Source organism: Panicum virgatum, chromosome 2N (assembly GCF_016808335.1).
Source record: "Panicum virgatum strain AP13 chromosome 2N, P.virgatum_v5, whole genome shotgun sequence".
Taxonomy (NCBI): domain Eukaryota; kingdom Viridiplantae; phylum Streptophyta; class Magnoliopsida; order Poales; family Poaceae; genus Panicum; species Panicum virgatum.
In genome coordinates, this window is record NC_053146.1 from 20,147,588 (window position 1) to 20,170,448 (window position 22,861).

General features: G+C 48.2%; 2 protein-coding genes and 1 non-coding gene across 6 annotated transcripts; 2 read left to right on the forward strand and 1 right to left on the reverse strand.

Annotated features, from left to right (window-relative positions):
* Positions 1–909: 909 nt before the first annotated feature.
* Positions 910–1,013, forward strand: LOC120663227. Its single transcript, XR_005670445.1, has one exon. It is a non-coding gene; the product is annotated as a small nucleolar RNA R71 (small nucleolar RNA).
* A 3,219-nt stretch (positions 1,014–4,232) lies between these two features.
* On the forward strand, positions 4,233–8,544 carry LOC120659972. 2 transcript variants are annotated; one of them, XM_039938277.1, is made up of 4 exons: positions 4,233–4,593; positions 5,382–5,682; positions 6,133–6,249; positions 6,342–8,544. In XM_039938277.1, the coding sequence occupies exons 2-4, from the start codon at positions 5,392–5,394 to the stop codon at positions 8,241–8,243; spliced, it is 2,310 nt and encodes a 769-aa protein (XP_039794211.1). In that variant the 5' UTR covers positions 4,233–4,593; positions 5,382–5,391; the 3' UTR covers positions 8,244–8,544. The 2 variants fall into 2 exon arrangements, with proteins under 2 accessions (XP_039794211.1, XP_039794213.1); XM_039938279.1 differs by having other exon boundaries at positions 4,233–5,682.
* Positions 8,545–8,737: 193 nt separating this feature from the next.
* Positions 8,738–22,624, reverse strand: LOC120659971. 3 transcript variants are annotated; one of them, XM_039938276.1, is made up of 16 exons: positions 22,471–22,624; positions 20,543–20,951; positions 20,234–20,459; positions 19,863–20,114; positions 19,666–19,775; positions 19,048–19,143; positions 18,709–18,796; positions 18,276–18,505; positions 17,940–18,124; positions 12,075–12,274; positions 11,552–11,779; positions 11,332–11,433; positions 10,350–10,647; positions 9,663–9,811; positions 9,282–9,566; positions 8,738–9,209 (listed from the first exon to the last, which is right to left on the reverse strand). In XM_039938276.1, exons 2-16 carry the CDS (start codon positions 20,851–20,853, stop codon positions 9,009–9,011), a joined length of 2,961 nt encoding a protein of 986 aa, XP_039794210.1. In that variant the 5' UTR covers positions 20,854–20,951; positions 22,471–22,624; the 3' UTR covers positions 8,738–9,008. The 3 variants fall into 3 exon arrangements, with proteins under 3 accessions (XP_039794210.1, XP_039794208.1, XP_039794209.1); XM_039938274.1 differs by having other exon boundaries at positions 11,552–11,884; XM_039938275.1 differs by lacking the exon at positions 22,471–22,624 and adding an exon at positions 22,169–22,425 and having other exon boundaries at positions 11,552–11,884.
* Positions 22,625–22,861: the final 237 nt, after the last annotated feature.

Sequence of the window (22,861 nt, forward strand, 5' to 3'; positions counted from 1 at the left end):
TGTTTGATGTAGATCGAGCAGCTGATCATGGGGACCCCTGGATCCTCTTGCACCGCTGCCACCATGCCATCCCAAATTTCGTTCCATGGGGGGATGTACCTACCTGCATGGTTATTGCGTGGTGGCCTCAGGGATGAGTTATCCCGTCCGGTAGACACCATGCTGACATTTTCAACGGGAGACTCGGGTTGCCTCGGGATCTTCCCGCTCTCAACAGTAGGTAACGAAGCAGCAATTTGTGCAAGCTGGGTTTCGATCATTTTGTTGAAACTTAACTGGTTTTTAAGAGTTGAAGACAAAGTTTCAAGCTTGACATTTAAACTTTCCAGGGATTTGTCATTGGCCAAAAGCTTTTTATTTATATTTTCGTTGATTTTAACTTGGCCAAGAACAAATTCCCTCAAGGGAGGTTGGTTTGAATTGAAATTCGAATTATAAGAAGGATTGTAGTTATTACCTCCCTGAAAAGGTGGGCGTGGCTGGTTCCATCCCTGGCCTCCTTGTTGTGGACGGTACCCGTTGTTGTTGTTGAGGTAGGCGCAGTCTTCATGGGTTTCGAGGCAGTCGTTCCCCGAGTGTCCATCATTACCACAGACTTCGCACGTGAAGTGCGAACCCATGGCGTAAACAGGAGCATGGATCGGTTGTTTGCTCCCTTCCTCCATCTTCTTGATTAGGAGGTCCAGCTTCGCGGCAATCATATCCATCTCTTTGATGGTATGCATGCCTTTGGTGCGGGGTTGGAGTCATTCATTGCTCCACCCCTGATTGGAGACCATCTTCTCGACCAATGCTTTGGATTTGGCTATGGTCAGGTCGAGGAAGGCTCCTCCAGCAGCGGCATCAATATTGGCTCGAGATGTCATTGTGAGCCCATTGTAGAAGCTTTGCAGGACGAGCCACTCGTCCATGCCGTGATGAGGACAGGCCAGGATGTATTCCTGCAGCCTCTCCCAAGCTTCTGGGATGGATTCCATCCCCGCCTGCTGGAAACTTGATATTTTCCCGCGCAGGGCATTTATTTTGCCCAGCGGGAAGAATTTTGCAAGGAACGCCTTGGAGCATTTGGCCCAGGTGTCGATGTCCTTTTCTTTATAAAACCACTGTTTTGCCTTCTCCAGGAGGGAAAAGGGAAACAGATGAAGCTTGACAACGTCGGCGGCGACACCCCGTATGACAACGGTGTCGCAGAGCTCCAGAAAATTCTGCAAATGTGCATTTGCGTCCTCATTTGCCTTGCCACAGAATGGGCTAGCCTGCACCATGTTGATGAGGCTTGATTGGAGCTCGAAGTTCACGCCCCCGACATTGATGTTGGGGCCAGTGGCCACATTGTCGGTGGAGGGGACGGAGAACTCGTGGAGAGTCTTTTCAGCCATAGCCTCAAGAACGAGTGGTGCTTCCGAAATGGGTTTCTGTGCCGGGAGGATAGCGAGAGGAGGAATGACGCGAGGTCGTGCCCTTCTCACGAGCCTCTCTAGATTGTCTGTGTAGTTTTTCGGCAGGGAGAAACCGGTCATACACTACCCCTGTCATCTTTTCAAATCAAAAATAAAAGAAGACATAAAGTGACATTAGCCTGAAAGAGTAAAGACTATATCCTGAGTACAAGATCTAAGTTAATATCAGTACAATATTTTTGTTCACATGCCGTCCCCGACAACGGCGCCAGAAATGCTTGTTGACATTTCTTAGCGCAATCACTAGGAATGGTTAATCCTTAGCAACAGCGCCAGAAATGCCTGTTGGCAGTTCTTAGTGTAATCACTAGAAATGAGGGCGCCGAACCCATCCTAGCAACTGCACCCAAGGGGTGCCACTCTCGTGGTACCACTCAAGCCCGAAATTCCCGAGCTCGAAGAAGTAGATGTCTACGAGCTTGCCAAGATGCAATCCGAGGTTGAGCAGCTCCAAAAGGCCTGCGAGAGTCATCAAGGTGCAAGCCAAATAGAAGCTTACCGTCATGCCCAAGTCAATAACCTTCGCCAAGAGCAAAACCACCACCCAGAACATCAATACCAAGCAAACTCTCCCTTCGATCCAACTTCCCCGCTATCCCTACAACTCCAGCTCACGCCCTGGCCCTTCGGCTATAAGCCAACACAGCTGCCAAAGTACAACGGCTCTATGGACCCGACCTAGTTCCTCATGACCTATGAGGCAACAATATCCTCGTCCGAAGGAAACGACCCCATCATGTCCAAATCGTTCATTATGGCTTGCGAAGGTCCAGTTGCAACATGGTACTCTTACCTTCCACCACTATCAATCACAAGCTATTTCCACCTCAGGGAAAGGCTGAAGCAAGACTTCCAAGTCTTCAAGAAAGCAGCCATAACTTCCGTAGAAGAATTTCAATGCTTCCAGATGGACCGGGAGCCGCTACCTCAGTACCTTCGAAGGTTTGTTCAGAAGAAGGCACAAACACCAAACTTCTTAGAAAAGGCAACAATAGAAAAGTGCATTATCGGACTGCTACCAAGCTAGTTAGCCTCACACCTCTCCAGAGAACCCCCGAAGTCATTGGGAGAACTGTACACTAAAGTGGAGAAGTACGTGAGATCCGATGCAGATCATCGCAGGAGAGTTGAACAAAGGAAGCTAATGAGGCAGGTCGAGCGGTAGAGGCATGTGCGGGCGTGCAGGCGAGCGGTAGCGGCGGCTGGCGTGGGCGAGCGGCCACAGGTCGACGCAACCGGAGCGGAGCGAGTGGGCCGCTGACTCTGTGGGTCTATGCGGTCGGGGTGTAGCGGGGATGAAGAGCCAGGTCAACGCGGTCGGGCTACCGCCACGGGTCGAGGCGACCGGGGTGGATTGGGGTGAGACACAGCCAAGCCGGCTCGAAGAGCTGGCGCCGCCATCTCAGCGTGAGGGCGCAACCGTCGCCGCTGTCTGGGCATTAGGGCGTCGCCGTCGTCGCATCATGGAAGACGAAGGGTAAAGCCCAACCGTCGCACTTGAGGGCGTTTTCTTTCTTGCGGGTGAAAAAAAGGAAAAAGACAGAGCGAGAAGGGAGATTTGAACCCTGGTCTTTTGGCGATTGGAGTCCGGTGGTGGGAGGGGCTTCAACGTTGGGGCGGGCTTCAACGGACGTGTTGAAGCCTGATTGGGGTGGCCGTCGGATCCCATTAAGAGCTAGTAGGGTCCGCTATGAGCCGTAGATCCTCATAAGTATGAATTTCTGGATACAAATTTCCGAGTGCAAAATGTTGTGGCTTCTCAGCGGGGACAGAGTTTGTGTGTGGCCATAGCAAAATTCACAGCATTGCTTCAGTGGATTGAAACCGTGGCACGGGTGGGCGTTTTCTTTTCTTGCAGGTGAAAGAAAAAAGAAAAAAGAGAGAGCGAGAAGGGATATTTGAACCTGGTCTTTTGGCGATTGGAGTTCGGTGGTGGGAGGGGCTTCAACACGTTGAAGCCTGATTGGGTGACCGTCGGATCCCATTGAGAGCTGGCAGGGACCGCTGTGAGCCGTAGATCCTCATAAGTATGAATTGCTGGATACAAATTTCCGAGTGCAGAATGTTGTGGCTTCTCAGCAGGGGCAGTTTTTGTGTGTGGACATAGCAAAATTCACATTGGTGCTTTAGTGGATGGATTACGGCAGGTGGTTTGTATAAGAGCATCTTTAGCAGTACCATAATAAATATCTTCTAATAAAATAGCATTAGCATATTCCAATACTACTTTTTATAGACTATTGGGGAAGATACCCTTACAATCCCCCATAATCTCATCCTAATACAATTACCATATTATGAGAGCAGAAATTCTCTCTTTTATTCGAGGGGAGTTGGGTGAAATATTGGGACAAGTCAATCTAGGAAAAATGGAGAGATTTGGGGAACTGCTGGAGTATATTATTTTTCCAATAATACAGTATATTGGGCTCTAATTTTTACAGTAATAATGTTTTTCAAAAAATCAAAAAATTACAATAATACAACTTTTGGTAGCACAATTCATCCAAGGACAAACTGGTTGTAAAGCCTCGGGGCATCTGCGAACCTCCTGCCCACCTACGCGCATCATGCGGCGCGGCGCTCCGGAATCAGCGCGAGCACGCGCGCACGACCCGAGTCGAGCGCGTCGCGTTTTTTTCTTTTTCTAGATCATCGCCATCATCAGTTTGTGAAAAAAACAGCTAAAAAGATTTTTTTCGTGAAAGAAGAGGAATCGAACCCAAAGGTAAATAAATTAGATATTACTCTAAGGCGAAGCCACAAACACCGGGCCCCACTCGAAGGCGAAGGCCGCGAAGCGGTTGCGAAGCGCAGGAACCGAAGCGTACTCCATCGAGAGAAATCCGGCAGCATCGCCGCCGTCATCTGGTAGAAAAGCAGAATCCATCGCCGCCCGCCCCCTTCGCTTTCCCTCCCCAGTCAACAATCCTAGCACTCGAGCACGCCTTCCATCCGCGCCGCCCGCCGCCAGCAGAATCCATCTGCACCGGAGCGCGCCGGTCGCTTTCGCTCGCCACCAACCGCGCCCACCTCGACGGCGCCCGTCATTGGCGAGGAGGAGGAAACCCCAGCACGGCCGCTCCCCTCCGGGTTCTTCGGCACCTCCGGGTTCACGCGCGATCCATCTCAAGTGCGAACCCTTCCCTCCCTCCCTCCCTCCCTCCCTCCGTCTACTTGCGCTAGCTCCTCGTTTTCCTTCGGTTAGAGTTAGAGGCACCGGCTCGATGCCGTTTCTCTTTCTCGCCGTTTGTTTTCTTGAAGTGCCATTTTTTAGGGTTTATGATTGTTAGTTACTGCTTCTTTTTGGTGTAGTTTGTGGCGTTTCCCTTTCTCCCCGTTTGTTTCATGTCGTGCAGGCGGTGTGGTCCTGACCACAACCCGGTTCGCTGATTGCAGATTTAATTCTGGGTGCTCGGGCATTGCAAGAATTTTTTTTAGTATTAGTTTAGTCGGACCAACTTCCCCGATTCCTTCCAGCTCGTATCTTGGTGTGCTCCTTTTTGACTGTGGGCTGAACTCAACTGAACAGCGCCGTGCTGCATGCCGCATCACTTTCGTTCTTTCTGTACTTCCTGTGGTCCACTTGGATAGTTAATCCCCCCCCCCCCCCTCTTTTATTCACCTTTCTTCATTATTTACCTTTCTTCATAAAGCGATATTCTTCCTTTCTTCTTTAATTTTAAACACCAGGCTTATTCTGATTCGTTCCTTTTTTTTATTGCGTTCTATATATATAGTACATACGAGTCTCTAACCTGTATAAAGTAATTAATTGACATAAAGCTTAATTGCTGCCCATCTTTGTCATGTGCGGTTGATTGCGTTCTATATATACATACGAGTCTAGCCTGTATAACAACCAATTCATGTGCCGATTGCAGCCATGTCTCACTCATTTCACTTGTGTGCGTGTGCAAGGTCCGCCGGAATGAAGCGTGAAGGGCCTGCTCTGTCTTTTAGGCAGGATGCAGTTGGGGACATGGCAGGAGCAATCTTCATGTCCAACACCCTCACGAGGGAGCAATGCTTCCAAGCGAGCATTTTCGGCCTGCCGATGGAGTATGAACCCTTTGTCCGAAATGTCAGAAAAGGGATGCCTTTGTTTCTCTTTGACCATACTTTGCGCAAGCTTTATGGAGTCTTTGAGGCTGCCTCCGACGGAGGGCTCAATATTAACAATGCCGCATTTCGGTCAACACAACGCTCGTATCCGGCGCAGGTAGTACACAACTAATATGTGCCTCTTTGTCAATCCTTGTCCTCTGACTTCAGATCACTTTAAACAACAATTCCTTATGACTTTATGAGTACAATTTCTCCACAACTGTTCCTTTTCTGCATTTGTGTATGCACATCTACACGTGAGGGTGGCTGTGCTAAGTTGAACTTGCTAAGCTGAGAATAATGTAAGGTTTGTAGGACCAGGAACTGAACCTCCTGACATTACACTAATTACCTTGGGTTTTTTCTTGTTATTACTAGTAGAATTGTAATGCACCTTTCATTTTTGTACGCAGGACATATGAATAGACAACACCCAAATTGCCTTTACATTTTGTGACTTTTGCACATTATATCAGCTAACAAGCTTTAAAGCTCAGATTATACTGATGATTGTATGATTAAGAAAAAATATCCGTGTGGTTTTGAGCTGTTCTTTTTCCCCTAGGTTCGCATCAATATTATCTGGAAGTGCAGGCCACTAAGTGAAGATGAGTTTTCCCCTGCCATAGAGGACAACTACTATCTGCCAACGAAGTTCTACTTTGACCTTTCCTACAATCAGGTTTGCTGTACTACCACTTTGTGCTATATAATGTTACAAATGTACCTTCTGATGGCACGTCTATGACAATGGAAACTTCTATTGACTCGCAGGTTGTTCGGCTATATGAGTTGTTTGACAACAGGAGGGTACAGCTCCCTATTCATGAATATTCAAAAAATGAGAGTTTGGAAACAAACTGCTCTAGCAAAAGGGGGCAGGACAAAGAAAGCATGACTCCAGATGTTCCTCATTCTGTTGATCATTCATGCCTTTTGGTTCCCAACATTTCAGAAGTTGTAAGAAGATATTCTACTGCTACAAGCATGCACACAGATTTACCACTTAGTGTTGAGACACACCCAAACATGTCCAAGCCCCTGGGAACAGAAATTGGAGCCCAAATTGCTTCCGCCCGCAGACACCATGACCAGATTGAATTCCAATCTCAGAGTGAGCTTTTCCCAGCTGCTGTTATGACCGATGCTGTTTCAACTCAAGTATCTGCACCTTGCTCTCAAACTTCTAGGCACTACCAGTTGGTTGCGAAGCAGCCATATCCATTACCACAAGACTATCCACAAAATATCTTACGTTCTGGATGTACAACTCAGGACCCAACTGAAGCAGCTAAATTTATTGCAAATCAGCCATACCCATTATCTAGTGGTTATTTGCACAGTGGCTCGTTAACTTCTGGATATGCAACTCCAAATTCAACTTACAATGGAAGGTGTCATTTGAATCCATCTTTTGCTCCACATGACCATTTATATCCTGGTTTGTCTCTGTCAAATCTGCAAAGTAACCCTGACCATCAAGTTCATTGTGACATTTGCCTTAACCAAGGACGCTCCAGGGCACATAATAGCGGCACATATGAATGTGAGCGGCAGCGTTTCAGTGAAGGAGAAGCTCCAACACCGGCAAAACTGAGCCTACAATGTATTCCAACCTACACTGAAGTTCTCGAACGTGATGGAAAAACAGTACCAGCCATTGATCAGAAAAGGAATTATGCTGATTACATTCAGATCCCTTATTGTGATGTAGACTTTGCAAATGATCAGATGAGATATGGTGGCCCCCGTAGTAATGCTTCGGATTCATCCGATATTGAAAATTTTATTGTTGATCCATGGTCTACACAGCATAATATAAGAGCTGAAAACAACACAAAGAATCGGTGTAGCGCTCCGCAAAGAAGTGTTTTTTCTCGCTTAACACTGAACAAGCAACTGTCTTGCCAAGAGTACACAGGTCCTTCGCTGAACCAATTGGTTTCTTCTCTTTCTCAGAAAACAGAACAGTGGAGCCACAAGAATAAACCAATTGCAGATGGTCTTGTCATACCGTTGATCGGGGAGGAGGCTATGGACTGTTCTCATAAAGAGCTGAACCTGCCAAGTCAACTAGAGCTGGGAGAAGAAAGCATGGGACCACAAGTTCCTTTCTACAACTTCAAGAGGCGAAGTGAAGCGGGGAAGGTGGATGCAAAATTGGGGAAGGAAATCAGTGGGAAAGTAAAGAGAAGAAAGCTTGTGCGCCCTTCCTTTGAAGAAAACAATGCTTCTACAAATGTTGGAGAAGAGCTTAAAGGAAACTGTATAAAAGACAGGAAAGAAAACCATCTGGGCGTTAGTGAAAACCATTTTGGCATTGACCTAAACATACCGACTCCTTCAGTAGATAGTTATCCTGTGCAGGATAACAGAATGGCAGTGTGTCCTAGTGTTATCAAGGTACTGCATGGAATAGAAGCAAACAAGCTAAACTCAGATGTGATGGAGACAACAAAAGAACAAGATCCATCCAGTGCATCCACACAAAAGATTTCAATCGATCTTAATGTCTCTGAGTTGAATTCAATGGATGAATCGAAACTGCAGACAGTTCTTGATCAGGCTTCCTTGTTGCTGCAAACACTTGGTAAACTCAAAAATGGGAAGCCTAACAACCCGGAAAGGGCTAGGTCAAGCGTTTCCAGCGAAGACGCTAAAGTAAATATGGCGTGAACTGTGATGGGGGACACCAAATCTGAGTACAATTTACGGTGACAACAAAAAAGGGAGGATCCATCTTGATTAGAATATCTATGCTAGCACAAGTTTAAGTTTGTACGGGCAATTAGTGCCAGTTATATGTAGGGGTGGTTTATCTTCCCCATGTTAACATTTTGTAATTTTGGGGGAAATGACATTTCTGGAAGGGTGACTTATCATAGAAATTTAGAACTTTGGCCGAAGATGATGACATCTATGTTAACCATGGAATCTAGTTAATGTTTCCTTCATAAAAAATCCAGTTAATGTGCAATGCAAACAAATTTTTTTCTACTTTTTTTCTCTATGTGCATGTCTTTTCTGTGGATTTGGTGCCATCTGCTTCTGCAGTTTAGCGGCAAGGAGTTCCTGATATTTTTTTTACAGAGGATGTGGGAATGAGCAACGTTTAAACTTTGCTGAATACACTTGCTCTTGCATTACTACTGCTTAGTAGCTCACACAGATTCGGGTATAATTTCTTAGCTCAGCATTATATCTGATATTCTGATAAAGCCCACTGCGCATGACAAAAGTGAATTGACATCATCGGTACTGGGCCAAAGTCACAGCTGATGTACAACATTTGAACATTATCTCGTGGAGATCTGCCCCAGTGTTTTCTTCTACCTATTTCTCCTGTTCTACGTCAGAGGGCATCTTGTGTTACTGTACAGCTTCTCCGATGAGAGACAAGATGACTCAACTGTATGTACATCATAGTCCCCAGCATCCTCATCATCTGACAGAGCCTCCTGGGGTTGTAGGACTTGGGGGTGTCCGTGGGATGACAAACCGGTCGATAATGTGCACCGCGTTAATCGGGTCGAGGCCTGAGGCGGACCTCCATTTGCTTGGGAACTTCCTGGTGTAGCTCATCTGGAATGGCTGCTTGGGTTCCATATCCCAGTCTGGATCCAGCATCCAATCTTTTGGCACCTGATTCATTCAGTGTTGAGTTATTTATGACATTACCACAGTTGTTTTTATTAAAAAAAATTGAAGTCTTACCTTGTCCACAGCCAATGTGAAGACCTCAAGGTCTCCATTCTTCTTGATGTGGAACCGTGTGAACGCCTTATAATTTGCTATGCGCAGTGAGGAGAAAGCCTCATCGAAATGGATATGGAACCAGTTTATGCATACATATAAGTAGCTCCCAAACACCAGTGATACAACAGGTGTCGATAACACCCAGAAGTACAGGAAAACACAGACGTAGTAGATTATGGCACCTCCCCGGGGAAGGGACTCTATTCCTTTTCTGCAAATTGTGCTTCTCGTTACCGCCATGACCTGAAGAGGGAGTATATGACAGATAACAGTAACAACCATTAGAAAGGATCTCCTTGTAGTTAACAAAGATGAAAGATTACAATGATGAAAGAATACCTCTGGAACGTCGAATGCAGACATGAGGTACTTAATACATGCAGGGTAAAGCCCAAAGGTCCAATGCTCAAGACGAGCGCGAAGTCCTGTGGGGTCAGGGAAATGCTCGCTTTCCACTTTGCGATACCATTCGTAAAGGGTATGGTAGCCTGAGAACAAGTAAAAGAACAAACATTTTTATACATTGTGGATGAAGATGGGAACATAATAACACGAGGCCACCACAAAGAATATACAGTTGACGCAAACAATTACACTATCCGGAGGATATAAGAACAGGTGATGAAAAAAAGGATCAGCCATTACTATCATCTTGCTCTCCTAATTGCAGCCAGGCTTTTTAAGACAAAAAAATATTTACTAATGTGAGAATCAACGCTGCAGTTAGCAACAAAGCTAGATGTGCCTAGGCATCAATAATGGATCACTTTCTCGGGATGGACACTGCCAAGTGCCAATTAATGATAACACATCACTATTTATTCAAAGGAACTGCAGATGCACTGGAACAATACTAGTGGATCACTGTGGACCTGCAGTGTTAAAGAATCTGACTGGAATGAAAGTAACTTGCGCGCCTCTCACGCTATCATCTTATATTTGAGATGCAAGGTCACTAGGGTTCAAGCAGAGGATATAGCATGTTTCATCAAGTGTGATGCACGTGAAAAGAAAAAATGAACCAACCTGACGTTGCTAATAGATGGTTGCGGATGCAGATTTCAATAGCTAATTCCATAAGTAGCATCAGTAGCACTGCCGAAGTTATATGAGCAGCAGCATGAAGAAAACCAAGCAAAGCACGTCTCCTACGTGACAATTTTGTGGGTACAAAGAAAAATGATACCATCAATAAGGTGACAACACCAGCTAGGGATACATAAGACCGCTCTAGAATCTCAAAAATAGCATTCCACATTGCAACGAAGAAACCATTGACACGACCAGCCCAGGAGTCTTCATGTAAGATGCGAAACGAGTCACACTGCATAGCACAACATATTGCATCAGGCCGCACATAGAAGTAACTGAATCAGTGTATTAGTGCTTGCGCAATATACATTGATTAGTAATGTAGTCTGTTGCTACTTTCTTTTCATTATATATGATCTTTGCAAATTCCCTAATTGGACAAGAAGAATATAACCCCATTTGTTGGTTCACAGAAATTTGTGCGGGGGTAGAAAATTGATATAATTTTAGTCCACTTCTACACCAAAAAAAATTGTAACATTGTATAAATCTTATTAGAGATGTATCCACAAAGTCTCAGAATATGTCTAAAGTCTCTAAAAGACCCTTCAAGACAGGCGGATGAGCTGGCTGGTCCTATGAACATGTCACCACTGCTTACAGGATGGCAAGAATCATCACAGCCCTTAGGTAGTCTATTATTTGCAATCCTTAGTGTCAACTCTCGGTAGCAGTCATAATCATAGATGAACTTGTAACACCAAGAAGAAAGGGACCATGAATTAATGCATAGGATAACACCATTTCTCATGCATTTTAGAATTTACCATTGTGAGCGTGAAAACCAAATGAACTTTTAGGCTTTTACTTTAACCTGTGGAAACATTGACTTTATCCAGATTCTTTAACACTTTGAGTCTTCTACCAAGAACTGCACAGTTCATAAAGAGCAAATTTATCTAGTTTTTTCTCTCACCTGTGGAAACATTGAGAAAACCAGTATGAAGTACACAAAACCACCAATAACATCAAATTGCCAATTTTTCCTTCGAAACTTCAAAATGTTACCAAGCGCAATCTGGAGAGACAAACAATGAAGGAAAGGGTCACTTGACAACACAAAACCCTCAAACATGACCAATCAAACACTGCAAAATGAACTAATAATAAGGTAAAAATGATGGAGTAAAGCTTACCTTGCTAGAATCATTATAAGAAGGATATGTAGATTTTGTTTCATATTTGTTCCCATAAAATACTCTGAAGTTCTCAAAGACATGTGTTGGATGCAAAAAGGCACCACCACATCCATTAACAAGTAAGTGCTGTACATGAACTGGCTCTTTTGCCTCGACACAAGAATGTCGCATATAATGGTGCAGGTCTCCAGCCATCCGCAGTTTGCATCTCCCCCTGAGGTACTCCTGTATTAAATATGCAACGTTCGCTCCAGTTTTATCGCCCCAGTACCAATCAAGGAGCCAGTTTGGTTCATGGGTTATAACAATAACAGAATCATTTTCACCGATCTGCATACTTCCAGTGGTAAATATGAGGTCACTAAAAAACATGTCCTGTAATCTTCAATGTTTTCTGCTTATGATGAAAAGATATTCTAGCTGACATGTTACTATTGAACCATCAAATTTAAAATAAAAGACATAGCACCTATAACAAAAATAAGTTGCTGACCAAATGAAGATCAGAGAACGAAATTACCTTCTGTCTACACAACTCGGCAAAAAACTTGAACTGGTAGACATCAATGTCGCCATGAAGAGCTTGGTCAAGGCCAAAAATCCACCAGCCATTGGGAAGCTTCAATGCAAAATAACTCTTCTTCTGAGGTAGGAACCACCCACCCAACCAACTCTTATGACAGATATACCTCATGAATGTGTGTAGTCCATCAAACCAATCTGTTCATGGCCGTGTAGATTCAGTCACTCCGATTGTTTGTGTTGGTGTATATGTGAGCCCATGTATAGAGGCTCATCTAGAGGTATAGGAACTATATCCCACCCTTCTAGGGTTGGAGGAATACAAGTCATTATTCTCTCCTACATGGTATCAGCTAACTTCTCCTTCCTCTAGCCGCTGCCGCCGCCGCCATGGCTGGCCGGCCACCGGCGCCTCATTCCCTTCCTCCCATTGCTGCAGTTGTTCCCTTTCCCGCCGCCGCCGCTGGCCCCATGGCCAGCCGGCCGCCGGCCCCTCCCCTCTCCTCTTTCCCGGCGGGTGCCGTGGGTGCCGCCACCACCGCCGCCGCGGGCGCCGCGGCCCACCTCGTGGCCGCCCCTCCTCCCCTGGCGCCGGCCGCTGCTCTGCTCCCCGCACTGGCGCCGCCCGCTGCTCCTCTGGCGCTCCGGCAGCCCCCTGCTCCAGCAACCGCCGCCGCCTGGCCCAGGCCCGCCGCCGCCGTCTCTGGCGCCCCTGGCGCCGCCGGATCCGCCGCCACCGTGGGCGCGGGGGGCGCGGGCGCGGCCTGCACGTGGCCGCCCCAGGTCGCCATTGCCGCCGGATCCGCGGCGCCCGGCACGGGCCCTGCTGCCGCGGCCGCCGTCAGGCCGCCGCCGGTCCCTGCTCTGCCCGCCCTGGCCCCGATGGTCGTGGGCGCGGGCGCGGCCGTGGGCACGCTGCCTGGGCAGCCTGCGCCACTGCAGCCCATGCCCAGGCGCGGCGCGGCCTCCCCTGCTCCCGGCGCCGCGCGGGCGTGGCCCGCGGGGGCCGCCGGATCTGCTTCGGCCGCCGGCCCGTGGCTCTGGGCGCCTAGACAGGGGCTCGGCCGCCGCTGCCTGCCTCCACCGCTGCCGCCTTCGCCGCCGCAGCGGGGGGCGCCGGGGCCCCTCCTCCACCTCCTTTGCCCGCCGCCGTCGCGGCCCTGGGCGCGAGCGCGGCCCAAGACGCCGCTGCTGCAGCCCAGGGCGCGGGAGGCGCGGGCGCCCCTGCCTCTGCGCCCGGCACTGTTGCCGCCTACGGATGGCCTGCGCTCGGGATACCCGTGCCCGCGGCGCCCCCGCCTGCGCCGCGCCCTGCGCTCCTGCACACGCTCGCGGCGCCGCCCCTGCCCGCGCCCGTATGGCCTCCGTTCGGTATGCCACCCGCTGATGCGCCGTTCGCCGCTGCCGCCTTCCGCGGGCAGCAGATCGCCGCCGACGCTGCTACGGCCGAAGCTGCTCTCGCCGCGGCCCTCTTCGCCGCCAAGTCCGAGGCTTCGGCAGCTCAGGAGCGCATCCGTGCGACTGCCCTCGCTTGGGAGCGTATTCAGCTTGTCGTCCCCTTCAACGAGCACGGCGCTCTGTCCTCCCACCAGGCTCCGCCCTCTAGATCTGGACCCCGGACCGACCCCCTCCTTGGTGCTCCTCTCACCGGCCAGACCGGGGGTGGGGGAGGCCGCGGGCGTCGGCGGCGGGGGGGGAGGGGGGGCCGTCGTGGTAGTGGTGCTGACGGCACTACTCCGGCTCCGGGTTGTGTTGGTGGAGGCCGTCGGGGCACTCCGGACCCGACGCCAGCTCCCACTCCTGCTCCTGGAGATTCACCCTGGCCATCCTTCAGCGCCCCATGGTCAGGACGCATCCCACTGTGACCGTTTCAGGGTTAGGGGGGCTCGTCCTCAGCCCCAGCCGGCGGCCATGTACACCGGTGCTGCTCCCCTGTTCACGCCGTTCTGGACCCCGCCCGCTCAGCCCAGCCAGCAGCCGACCTGGCCTGGAGGTGGGACCAGGCCACACTGGCGCAGTCCTTCAGCGCCATCGGGCGGACGCCGCCAGTCAGCACCGAGTGGATCGCCGACTCGGGTGCCTCTTTCCACACCACCCCTGATGCCGGTATCCCCTCTTCTGTCCGACCCCCACACCCCTCTTGTCCTTCTTCCATCATGGTTGGTGATGGGTCTTGCCTTCCTGTCACCGCCGTCGGTTCTGCTCCTGCTTCTTTTCGTCTTCCCAATGTCCTTGTTTCTCCTCAAATGGTTCATAATCTTCTTTTCATTCGTCAGTTTACAGCTGACAACTCTTGTTCCATCGAGTTTGACTCTTCTAGCCTCACTGTAAAGGATTCGGCATCCCGGCGTCCGCTCCTCCGGTGTGACAGCACGGGGCCCTTTTACACCCTTCGCCTTCCGTATTCCGCTGCACCACTCTCGCCTTCTTCGTCTGCCGCTTTTGCCGCGACGCCGTCTTCCACCACCTGGCACCGCCGTCTTGGTCACCCTGGCCGCGACGTTCTAGCTCAGCTCAGTCGTAGTACCGATGTTCCTAGTACTAGGACTCCTGCTGAGCACCTCTGCCATGCGTGCCAGCTTGGTCGTCATGTTCGGCTTTCTTTTTCCTCTTCTTCTTCGCATGCGACGCATGCCTTCGATCTTGTTCACTGTGACCTGTGGACCTCTCCTGTTCTCAGCCTCTCTGGCTACAAATACTATCTGGTGGTGGTCGATGATTTCTCACACTATTATTGAACTTTCCCTTTGCGCACTAAGTCTGAGACCTTCACCACCCTCCTCCACTTCTTTGCCTGGGTGTCCACTCAGTTCGGCCTCACCATTAAGGCCGTCTAGTGTGACAACGGGCGTGAGTTCGACAACTCCACCTCACATTCTTTCTTCCTCTCTCGGAGTGTTCAGCTGCGTATGTCTTGTCCGTATACCTCTCCCTAGAACGGCAAGGCTGAGCGGATGATTCGCACGACGAACGACATCGTGCGCGCCCTTCTGATCCAGGCCTCTCTGCCCCCGCGCTTCTAGGCCGAGGGCCTCCACACCGCCACCTACTTGATTAACCGTCTTCCGTCCACTGCTTCTCCTGCTCCCACTCCACATCACGCTCTCTTCGGTACCCCTCCTCGCTACGACCACCTTCGGATCTTCGAGTGTACGTGTTACCCCAACACCTCCGCCACTGCTCCTCACAAGCTGGCGCCCCGCTCGACTCGTTGTGTGTTTCTTGGGTACTCCCCTGACCACAAGGGGAACCGATGCTTTGACCTCACCTCTCGCCGCGTCCTGATCTCCCGACACGTCGTGTTTGACGAGTCGGACTTCCCCTACTCCACCTCCTCCACACCTTCTCCTGACCACGAGTTGGAGTCCCTGTTTCCGATTGACCCGGTGGTTCAGCCACCGTTACCTGTCTGCCTTTTCCCTGCAGGTTTTCCCAGCACACCGGCACCGCTTCCGGTGATGTCTGTTGCGCCACGCACGGCCCCGGTGCCCGCTGTCGCGCCACGCGCGGCCCAAGGACCTCCTGTCGTGCCGTGCGCAGCCCCGGAGTCTCCTGCTGTGCCACGCGCGGCCCCGGTGCCTCCTCCTACACCTGCGCGGTACACTCAGCCGGTGCAGATGTACCTGCGTCGTTCGGCGCCGACACCGGCGCCGCCGTGGTACGCTCAGCCGGTGCAGGTGTACCGGCGTCGGTTGGCGCCGCCTCCGGCTCCGGAGGCTCCTGCGACGCCTACACCGGTGCCGTCGCCGCCGCCGACTCGCTCTTGAGTCGAGCCGGAGGTGTACCACCCGCCAGTCGTCCATCGGGATCCTCGGCATATCCATCCCATGGTGACTCGACGGATGGCGTCTCAGGCCGCGACTCTCTCCGCCACCGAGGGGGAGCCGCGGGTCTCTCCGGTACCCTCCTCTGTCCGCGACGCCTTGGCGGATCCTCACTGGCGTCGCGCGATGGAAGAGGAGTACGCGGCTCTTCTCGCCAACCAGACATGGGACCTCGTGCCGCGTCCGTCTGGTTGCAATGTGGTCACAGGCAAGTGGATCTGGACGCACAAGCGTCGGGCTGACGGCACACTGGAGCGCTACAAGGCTCGCTGGGTTCTCCGGGGTTTCACCCAGCGGCCTGGTGTGGACTATGATGAGACCTTCAGTCCCGTGGTGAAGCCCGCTACGGTGCGCACGGTCCTCTCGCTTGCGCACTCTCGCTCTTGGCCTGTGCACCAGCTAGATGTGAAGAATGTGTTTCTTCACGGTACTCTGTCAGAGACTGTCTACTGCTCTCAGCCAGTAGGATTTGTGGACTCGAGTCGTCCGGATATGGTCTGCCGGCTCAACAAGTCCCTCTATGGTCTGAAGTAGGCTCCTCGAGCTTGGTACTCTCGGTTCGCCACGTTCTTGCTGACTTTGGGGTTCACCGAGGCCAAAGCTGACACTTCTCTGTTCATCTACCGTCGTGGGGATGAGACTGCCTACCTGCTGCTCTATGTTGATGATATTGTGCTCACCGCCTCCAGTCAGCAGTTGATTGAGCGCGTCATCTCCTCTCTGCAGCAGGAGTTTGCTATGAAGGATCTTGGTCAACTCCACCACTTCTTGGGCGTTACTGTGGAGACTCGCGAGTCTGGTTTGTTCCTTCACCAGCGGCAGTATGCTCTCGACATTCTGGAGCGGGCTGGAATGACTGATTGCAAGCCATGCTCCACTCTTGTCGATACTCAGGCGAAGCTGTCTGCTGATCTGGGTGATCCTATGGCTAATCCTACTGCCTACCAGAGCCTCGCTGGTGCCTTGCAGTACCTCACCTTCACCCGGCCGGATCTCACCTATGCCGTTCAACAGGTCTGTCTTCACATGCATGATCCCCGGGAGTCTCACCTTGCTGCACTGAAGCGTCTCCTCCGCTACGTCCGTGGCACTGCTGGCTTCGGTTTGGTTCTTCACCGCTCTCCCACCTCTGAGCTGGTGGTCTACACCGACGCTGACTGGGCTGGCTGCCCGAACACTCGCCGCTCCACTTCCGGCACTTCCGGCTACGCCGTCTTCCTGGGTGGCAACCTTGTCTCCTGGTCGTCCAAGCGGCAGCCGGTTGTCTCCCGCTCCAGTGCTGAGGCAGAGTACTGGGCTGTCGCTAACGGCGTGGCGGAGGCGTCCTGGCTCCGACAGCTCTTGGCGGAGCTCCACAGCCCGCTCGGCAAGAGCACGCTCGTCTACTGCAACAACGTCAGCGCCGTGTACCTCTCCACCAACCCCGTTCAGCATCAGCGGACGAAGCACGTGGAGATCGACTTACACTTCGTGCGCGACAGAGTCGCCGTCGGCGATGTTCGAGTACTCCATGTCCCGACCACCTCCCAGTTTGCCGACATCTTCACCAAGGGACTACCCTTCTCGACCTTCTCGGAGTTTCGCTCCAACCTCAACGTAGCAGGTGGCTAGTTGGGGCTGCGGGGGTATTTGCACTTTGTACTTTCTTTTTGTCTAGTCTTGAACACTGCTGCGACGGTTGTTCAGAGTTCAGACTACGGAGGATGTTGGCTTTCTTGTTGTCCGGTCTTGAACACTGCTGCGCCGGTAGTTCAGACTGCGCGGGGGGGTGTTGGTGTATATGTGAGCCCATGTATAGAGGCCCATCTATAGGAACTATATCCCACCCTTCTAGGGTTTGGAGGAATACAAGCCATTATTCTCTCCTACAGTTTGAAACATCAATCCACAATGCTAAATTTTGGAAAATATGTTTGACATTTCCATGTTAACAAATCATTGACATAATATATTCAGAAATAGGCAAATGACAAAAGGCATAAACAAACATCATTGCACATGATTATATGGCATGCTTTTATACAGATGGTGATAATTACCATGGTTTCCGGGGATCATAAAACATTGTGGTCCACGATATCGCCTGAGCTCAGAAACTCCAAGAGGAAGTTCTGGTTTCTCCAGTGCAATATGTTCAGGCTTATACCAAGCAGGAGGCTGGAGAGCATACTCAAAAGGGCAGAAAAAGCGCCGTTCATACGAAAATGAGGATGGATTTGGATATCTGTAGACATAAGCAAGGGGGACTCGCATCATATAGGTAAACGAAATAATAATGGAATCTAAAGTAGCAAAATATTAATATATAGCTTGAATGTCAAGAACTAAATGAGTTTTTATTGGTTATCTAGAGTCAGTTCTAATGAGAAACATACGCAAGGTCTCCACCAATTAGTAGCAGCTGTCCACGGGGAAATGTTAGCCTTGAATCATCAGATTTTATGACTAACGAAGGTTGAGCAAGCAATCGTGCTACAGCATATGTAGAGTTACCACCATCGCCAGTATCTGCAATGAAGTCAAACCAAAGCTCATCTTTTTCATCAAGATGATCATACAAAAGGTCGTGGCTGTTAGCTTCATCAGGAGTTTTATTCATAGCAGCCTGGTCAAGGTTAGGAAAAAAAACTGTCAATAACTGCCTTAAGACAACCATAGACTCAACCTGCTAGTGCAAAAATAAACCCAATTTGCAAAGCAAAGTCAATAGTGATTTTAAATCACTATTATTATGTGCCTATCAGGGAAAGATGCACAAGAAGAAACCAAGGAAAACGGGCACAGCAGGGATGCAAAGAATTGATGTACCTGCATCATACGCATGTCAAATCGTCCAACAAAGAGAGTCACAGATATCATGAGGTCGAAGACAGTTTTAAATAAATCAGTTGATGTCCTGCAGAACAAAATTACCAACGTGTAAGTTACTTCTTCCATATCAAGTGCAGTATAAGAACTTATGTACTCCCTCTATTCCAAATTGTAGGCCGTTTTGGCAAATCAAGATGCATAGCTTTTGCTATGCAATTAGATATACGCTATGTCTAGATACATAGCAAAAAATGTCTAGATACAAAGCAAAAAACTATGTATCTAGATTTGCCAAAACGACCTACAGAAGGGAGGGAGTATTAAATAATAACATACCCAGAGTACCAAGGAACCATGTCCTCAAAATCTGGTTTCAACTGCTTCTTCAATTTCTCATACTCCGAAATTGTCAAAGGATGAGTTAAAGCCCATCTGCACAACAAATCAGAGAGAGAAATGTGAAATGACCCCAAAAATAAACCAACCCAAAATAGATTTCAGTTCCTGTTACTCAACAGCAATTATATGCTTAGTTGCCTCTTTAACTACAATACACATGGCAACTAAGGTGATACAATGATAGGTGCCACTTGCAAATGACCCCAATTTATGATGTAATAACATGGGAATCACTGTAAATATGATTTGACACATTTAGTTGCCTCATTGATCACATCAGTATGCACACATGCATAGACAGTGCGACTAGGTTGAATGCTACCGTGTGCAGAATAACCTAATTTAGTAAATACAAATATGAGAATATATTACTCTTATCATAATGCTACTGCACCAAAAACAGATATACTGTTCTAAAGCATTCACAATGTAACTGATAGGTGATAAGCTGAATCAATGCTTTCGTCCTTTCCCAAGTTCCAGTAAGAAATTCTTCAAAAAAAAAATCTGTTTATGGAAATGGGGAAGGCTCAAGTGCTCAGAGAGTTGACGTACCCTGTTGAACGCTCTACAACATAATTGGCAATGTAAAGACCAATAAATGTAGCCCACAAAGAGTAGACTGGTGAAATTTCATTGGAGGACCCAGATCCATTGGAAGACAACTGGAGCAGATAAAGACAAGAATAAACTTAAAACCAACAAACCAATATAATTATGTAAAGGCAGATAAGAGGTATAATAATACTAACTTCTCCATAAATAGCCCATTTAGAGAGAAGAGGGTAATCACTAGCAGAACCAACTGGAGCAAACCAGGAGGAGCAAATCTGCTCTTTAAATTTATGCATACGTAATAGCCTTGAAATCAGTGTGTTGTCATCATGTTTTGTCCAAAGTGAGAATGCAATCCAGCTAGCAGTTCTACGATCAATAGATTTATCTCTTGTAACAGTCCTGTTACCACAGTGGCTGTAAAACACACAGCAAGCTATGCTTATAACCTGCAATAAGATACAAGATATATTAAAAAATGTAAATTAAAATAAACATAATGCAAAGGTAACTAAGAGAAGATAAGTGAATAGGAAGATACATAAACCAATGTCACCATTGAACTTACCGCACAGTTTTGTATTATAGTAAGTGGCTCTGGCTTTTTCTCAGCCATACGAGACACAAGACCCAAATACCAAAGGCCAAGAAATATGATATGAAAGACCATCAAGAAAATTAGAGAAGAGATATAAATTGTGAGGAAGAGGGAAAGATTCATCTTCAAATCCAAGCCCATTGACTGAAAACTGGGCAGATGGTACAGTGCTGCCAAGAATATCCAAGCGATGTACCTACATTTAGAAATAACTTCAGAGAACCAAACATCTTGTTTTACTTAAGAGTACTAGTCCACATACGAGAGGTTAATGCTTACCATCGGTTGAAGTTTGAATAGTTTGGTTTGATGGTCTTCCTAATAAAAGGCGATGAGAAGAAATAGAAGAAGCCAATTAAACAAGCATACATGGACCACCATTTAAAATTCTTGTCCAACTTCATGATAAGGTTTTGCAAGTTATCGGAGGAAATGAAGAAAACCCAACAAGCAAACACAGCAATCATGAAATGTCTTGAGTGCTCATGTGGGTATGGATATCTATGAGTCAGGATGTTTCTCATCCTCTCCATTTTGAGGGATTCAATCAGACGGACAGAAGGCTGCTTATGGAGTTTTTCTTTACCCATAAAAATATTGCATCCCAAGTCAGTGATTCATGCTCCTACTCAGGGAAACCATTAGTGTACTTTATCTCTTGAGAAACGTCTCAAATTTGTGTCCAGATCTGCATAATGAAATAATTAAGATGTCTACCTTCATCTGACAGGATAGGATAACAAAAAAAAATTGAAAAAAAAATGCAATCGATAAGTTCACAAAGGCATGGAAACAAAGTATGTAGAACAGAAATATAAAAATTCACTACTGGAAGAAAAAACAAACAGCCAAACATCGATGAGAAAATAAACTGAATTTTAGTATGCTGACTCCCTTTCTCCTAACATAGAAAACATATTGGATTCTGGTGCTTGAAATTGACTTGGGAATCCAATTGATACTGCATCAAATTGATACTGCTTGTACCATGAACACACAAGCATGACATTTTAGAATTTATCTCACTTGCTAAGCATTTTGACACAATCATCCATTCATTTAGCCATCAGAGCTACATTGTCCGTCTATTGTCGCTCACCACTCCCTAGAAAATAAATGTCACTCACATAACAAGACAGAAGAATGTTGTAACTCGGTGCGTGGTCAGATACGGCTAGAAGGATGCAGGGTACATTTGCAAATGTTGAAACTCACAAAACTAAATCATTACATAGTCACAGTATATATCCTAAAAGATGCGCACCCCATGCTACATCATCCAAGATGGAAATTAGACAATGGAACAAAATAACGCAAGCAAACAAATGTAGGTAGACAAACTGACGAAGCAGACAGAGCAATCAACAGACCGCAAGAAAATGGGGAAATCATTGCAACAAACAAAAATGAAAGGAAAACCTACTCATAACCGCTTATCCACAGCATGAGAAATAAGCTAGCTAGCTGCAGCTGAAACTTGGTACAATACCTCATCACTACTAGGACCCCTGGCAGTGCCATACAGGTAAACTGAACTAAGAACTGAAAGTCTGAAACCACCCATTCGCTATTAAGACGTAATTCATGGAACAAAGCAAAGCCCAAAATTCAGTGAGAACTGTGCACCGGGCAGATACAATCAAACTAATGCTCGGAAACAAAGGAGTTGAACAAACCAATCTGCCAATTCGAATACATCACCAGAAGGAACAGTTCCACCCGTTGACAGCACAAATCACATGACTTTGGGAATTTCGAGTGGATAGAGGATAGAGGACAAATTTGACCGCACGTGCGGATTTGACAACGAACTGGACAGATTTTTTTTAAAAGAAAAATATATGCGCTTTATGAAATACGATTTCGATATATGGGGCGGCGCGCGCAGAAGCACAAAGATCGCACCTTTGCCTCGAAATCCGCCAAGGAGCCGAGATTTTCAGATTCCGGAACAACACAATTATCAAGAAAGCGGGGCCAGTAAACAAGATTTTGTATATGAGAAAGAAAAAAAAAAAGAGGAATGGGGGGCCAGAATCAGGGAACTGAAGCTTGAGAGAAGGAACTGCGCCGCGCTCGCAGCCCTGGAACCGCCCCCAAGATCCGCACCTACCCGTCCCTACGAGGGGGCCGGCGAAGAAACACCACGGAATTGCAACACGAAACGAAACCGGAGATTGGAATTAATAAAGCTTGGAGAAACCGACCTGGGGCCGCGGCCGTGGGTAGCTTCCCGGGGCAAGAAAGAGGGGGTGTTTCCCGTTTCGCAGCGAAATTCTGCTCGAATCTCCCACCGAATCCGCTGCTTCGTCTGGGGGAGGCGGAGGGAGGAGCTGGTAGCAGTCCCAATCCAGACTCTACCATGGAGTCTAAGCCTCCTATTTATTGTGTTTTACTGATGTGGCAGTATATTTATGGAAGAGAGAGGGAGAGAAATTAAGACTCTAAGTCTTATTTAGACTCTAAGTCTTCACGCAAATCAAGAATGAATATGAGAGAGACAAGTGGGCCATATAAACCAAAGTAACACACTTTGCATTGGGAAGTATAGTTTCTTGTGATGGAGTCTTTGAGGCTTAGACTCTATGAGTGGAGTCT

Coding starts and splice junctions, on each gene's coding strand:
- LOC120659972 (XM_039938279.1), top strand. CDS start 5,347: ATGTCTCACTCATTTCACTTGTGTGCGTGTGCAAGGTCCGCCGGAATG. Junction 5,683..6,132: donor AACGCTCGTATCCGGCGCAG/GTAGTACACAAC, acceptor TTTTTCCCCTAG/GTTCGCATCAATATTATCTG. Junction 6,250..6,341: donor TTGACCTTTCCTACAATCAG/GTTTGCTGTACT, acceptor ATTGACTCGCAG/GTTGTTCGGCTATATGAGTT.
- LOC120659971 (XM_039938274.1), bottom strand. CDS start 20,853: ATGGGTAAAGAAAAACTCCATAAGCAGCCTTCTGTCCGTCTGATTGAA. Junction 18,797..19,047: donor ATGGTTCCTTGGTACTCTGG/GTATGTTATTAT, acceptor TTTGTTCTGCAG/GACATCAACTGATTTATTTA. Junction 11,434..11,551: donor CTTATAATGATTCTAGCAAG/GTAAGCTTTACT, acceptor TTGTCTCTCCAG/ATTGCGCTTGGTAACATTTT.